The sequence below is a fragment of the Malus sylvestris genome, chromosome 11 (genome assembly GCF_916048215.2).
Source record: "Malus sylvestris chromosome 11, drMalSylv7.2, whole genome shotgun sequence".
Taxonomy (NCBI): domain Eukaryota; kingdom Viridiplantae; phylum Streptophyta; class Magnoliopsida; order Rosales; family Rosaceae; genus Malus; species Malus sylvestris.
The window spans coordinates 14,000,586-14,004,953 of NC_062270.1; the positions used below are offsets into that span (position 1 = coordinate 14,000,586).

Genomic DNA, 4,368 nt, shown 5'->3' on the forward strand with positions numbered 1-4,368 from the left:
AACTAAAGCAAACCCTAATCCTTAAAGGATATGGAAAACTAAAGCACAATCCTAATCCTTAAAGGATATAGAAAATTCTAACATACTTGTCCCACAAGAAAACCACAAACAAAAATAAACTAATAACTAATTTTTCCAACACGGACGAGATAGAGAGGAAGAGGAGTGAGAGAAAGAACCGAGAAAATGAGGAGAGCAGATTGGAAAAGAGACAAAAAAGGAAAGAAAAAAAAGAGGAGAGAGAAATAAGAAAAGAGAGAGAGAAAGATTTGGACTGAGAGGGGAGGAGGGAGATAAAATAAAGAAGTGAGTTTAAGTTTAAAAACTCTAAAAACTCACTTTTTATGTTTTTAGATATAGACTATATTTTTTAGTTAGTCTTGAGTTTAGTTTTTTAAAATAGTCCTACCAAACAAGTTTTTAAGGCCTAACACTTGAAAATTGTTTTTGAGTTTAAAAAGTTGAATTCAAGTAGAGTACAAAACAGACCCTTAATTTTTCAATACACCTAAATTTAGATGAATTTTTCAATACACCTAAATTTAGATGAATTTTAAAAATGACTATTAAAATCTTGATTGACTATCCAGATTTGCATGAATTTAAAAAAATCCTTTAGTTGGCTACACTAAAATTTTTAAACTTCCCAAATCTGAGTTGACCGCACCGCTAAATTATTATTGTGAAATTGAATGGCGCGGAGAACTCCGAAAGACGTACGACTAAAAACCCATTCGGTTTCTTCTCATAAACCTTACGAGGGTACTCTTTCTCCAATTTACAATGCACGAAGGCATGACTCTCTCTCTCTCTCTAGGTTTCAAGCCCTCAGGCCTCTTATCAAGCTTTGAAGTTGAAAATTTGATATTTCAAAACTAGCTAGAAAGAATCTCAAAGTCTTGGATCGTTTTGTGGTGTGAACTGTGGAAAGTGAGGGCTGCGGAACTTGTGGTTTGAAATTGAAAAGGTTCATCTTTTTTCTGTGATGATTACTTGGTTTACCGATATGTCAGTTTTGATTAACATTAAGATTCATTTCATCAATCTTAGTATTTTATTTATTCGATTATTAGATTTTGGTAAATTATTTCAATGTTCGTCCCTTCATCTCACATGTTATTTTTGTTTTGGGATGTTCTTTGGTGTGATAAATTGTACATTTTTATTTGTATGGAAGGCCGGGTTTTATAGGGAAAATTTAATGGCTGGGAGGACAATGAAACTTGGGAAATGAGGGGTAATGTTGCAAAGGAATTTGATTAATTGAATTTGAATAAATTACTTATAATTAATACACATCTAGTCTCAAGAGCATATGGTAGTTTTAAGAAAATTTTTATATGCTATCCCCCTCTAAGAAGTTTTATGTACTTAGGTGGATTTGTTAAACAGTGTTAGCTGATTTATATGTATCGCTATTCCAACAGATTCAAATGATCAACAAAGCCAAGTTTCATATCCATTTGATTCTTTATGTTTGTACTTTTGTTGGCATATATATAATCATCATTTTTCTGGTTCACATTACTTTAAAACTATGCTAAGTGGCACATAAGCATTTGTTGATTTGTTGCAACTGATGGAGAAGATTGACGTTTTATAAAGAGCAGGTTATGAACACACGTAGTCTTGCAAGCAGCAAGATTGCAGCATTATTCGATCAGGTCACTATTAAGAATGAAAGTTCGAATATGCAGTTGATACTATAGCTTCTTAATTAGATCACCGCTACCAGCCCAAATTAGCAAAGCCATGAGTGTGAAGGAAACTTGTTTAATTTGTTTTGAAGACATTTCTGGTGATCGAATGTTTTCAATTGGTACTTGTCAACACAAATATTGCTTGCCTTGCATGAAACATCACGTCGAAATAAGTTGGCAAAATGGGATCGTGGCACAATGCCCTCATAAAGACTGTAAGTGCGAAGTGAATATCGATGGTTGTAAAAAATTCTTGTCGCCTGAACTAGCTGCTGTTATGATCGAAAGAATCAAGGAGTGTTCTATTCCTGTTACAGAGAAAGTTTACTGCCCATATCCAAGGTGTTCCGCACTAATGTCAAAACAGGAGGTCTTGGAACATACCAAGACTTCGTTTGTTGGTGAGGGAGGCAGGAAGTGCATGAAATGTAAACACTATTTCTGTATCAATTGCAAGGTTCCTTGGCACTATGATATGAGCTGCTACGATTGCCAGAGATCCGAAACATATTCCTCCGTAGAAGACCAATTGTTGAAATCACTTGCAACGAAGAAACTTTGGCGCCAGTGTTCGAAGTGCAATCATATGGTTGAACTTGATAGTGGTTGCTACCACATCACCTGCAGGTGCTTGTGCTTTACACTTCTAATCCCTCCAATCTGATTAATTTTTAGGTTTCCCTTGTGATTCTTTTGCCTGTCTTAATATAGAAAACTTTGCAATATTATACAGTCCATAATGTTGGGTTCTAAAAGGTGCTAGTCATGCGGCTGCTTGCCGCTTAGTGCCTAGGCCGCCGAAATAGAGAGGTAGTTATAAAATTATTTTTTGATTCACTTATCCTTAATGAAAGTAAAAAATGAAATGAACTATATTAGTAGTGGAACATGCTAATTATCAAGTATATAGTCTATCATAGCTTGTGCATGTATGTATGTAGTTCCCGCCTTAGTGTGTCTCTTTCTAGGTAGATTTTATAAATACATACAAGACAAACCAATGAAATCTTTAGAGAGATAGTTTATTTCATTTTAGATTTTATTGTGACATTGACAATTATTACTATGTGGAGGCAAGTTTCTTAAGACGGGACCTAGAAGAATGATAACTTATTACAATATATTGTTTATTTCATGTATATAACTGACTTGTGTTGGGACTGAAAATTTTTATGACTACATGAAGGTTATTCCTTTATCGAGTATCAATATGGAGAGGTTTTGCTGTATTATGAAAGGATAACCATGAAAAGAAAAGACAATAATAGGGGAGAAGTGATTTCGGCACTCTTTCTCTCTCATGAACACCTCTCTTTATGGTATAAATCAAAGGTTAATCACGGAAAAAAAATAATCAAAGGAGTGCGGAATGAGAAAAATGTATATCTTGAAGTCATCTCTAATAGAATATGCATCTCTGAAAACAAAGGATGATCATCTAAATGGTAGCAAGTGCATAGTATTGTTGAGATATAGAGTTCTTATGTTGAATAACCAAGAAAAGGCGTCACTCGTGTTGTTTTATTGTATTTTATTTCTCCGGATGCATATATAATTTCATGATTTTTGTATAAACCCTTGTTGTTTGTATTGTCTTTGTAGATGTGGACATCAATTTTGTTATACTTGTGGAGCTGAATGGAAGAACAAGCATGCAACATGTTCCTGCCCGATCTGGGACGAGCATTTTATTATACGGCCGTGATGACGAGTGTGACATGTCAGTATATGTGAACCTCTTGTCGAATTACAAATATGCACATCTAAAGTTCTAAACAGATAGGTTGATATATTGAGTTTTCTTTTGATTTCTCGTCAATTTCTTTAGGTTTCTTTCTTATGTTAAAGTGTAGTTGTAACCTGTACTAAGAGATCAGAGAGGGCGTAGGAAGGGTGGTGGAGGACCAACAATGCAGAAGGTATTAATGTGAAACAGATTTTGTGCAAGGATTTCTTTCTTTTAATTGTTGGAACTATGTTCTCTCCCCTTGGCTTAGTTTTCTTTTGATCAGTGTTTTAACTCGCGAGGATGCATTTTTTTCTCCCCATAGAGTTCTTGAGGAGTAATGGCTCTTTTGAAGTGATTTTGAAAGGGCTAGAAGCAGTTTTTGGGAGAAGCATCTCCTATGTGCTTCTGTTATCTGTACGCGCTCGTGGTCTTAGCATCACCAAGATCACCCAATTCTCGAATTTACAGTCGGTTGTCTAAGTACATAAAAGATAGTTTATGTGGTTCGGATGTCCCCGACCAAGGATATAAAACGGTTATCACTGGTTAGCATCTCACATGGAAGACACTGCTACTACACGGACATAACCCTTCTGTGTATTAGACATCCACAACTCCCCTGAGATTGGGTTGAACCACGGTCAGTTGACATGGGAAAGACTTGTCTGACTTGTTTTCATCTTTTAAATGTCAAGATACTCAGGACAGAGTAATTAAATAAAATAATTTAAGAATTTCAATGAAATATGAAAGTCGATGCAAATTTCTGCCGTCTTCAGTCTTGACAAAAATGCACCTGCAAAACAAACACATTTGATAGAGTAATCCTAAACCCTAGGTCATCCTAAACCCTAGGTCAATGGATCTCCGATGCCTAAGTTAGTTTCTCTGAGAGAGTAAAGTGTTTAAGACTTTTTTAGGGTTGCAAAAAGCTTTCAA

General features: G+C 35.2%; 1 protein-coding gene across 1 annotated transcript; it reads left to right on the forward strand.

Moving 5' to 3' along the window:
• The first annotated feature begins 1,085 nt into the window (after positions 1–1,085).
• LOC126590875 (E3 ubiquitin-protein ligase RSL1-like) lies at positions 1,086–3,642 on the forward strand. Its single transcript, XM_050256392.1, has 3 exons — positions 1,086–2,327; positions 3,303–3,420; positions 3,529–3,642. Exons 1-2 carry the CDS (start codon positions 1,753–1,755, stop codon positions 3,403–3,405), a joined length of 678 nt encoding a protein of 225 aa, XP_050112349.1. The 5' UTR covers positions 1,086–1,752; the 3' UTR covers positions 3,406–3,420; positions 3,529–3,642.
• Positions 3,643–4,368: the final 726 nt, after the last annotated feature.

Excerpts from the sequence above, each read along its gene's own strand:
- LOC126590875 (XM_050256392.1), top strand. The coding sequence starts at position 1,753 with ATGAGTGTGAAGGAAACTTGTTTAATTTGTTTTGAAGACATTTCTGGT. Across the intron at positions 2,328-3,302 it reads TGCTACCACATCACCTGCAG|ATGTGGACATCAATTTTGTT; the intron begins GTGCTTGTGCTT and ends TTGTCTTTGTAG.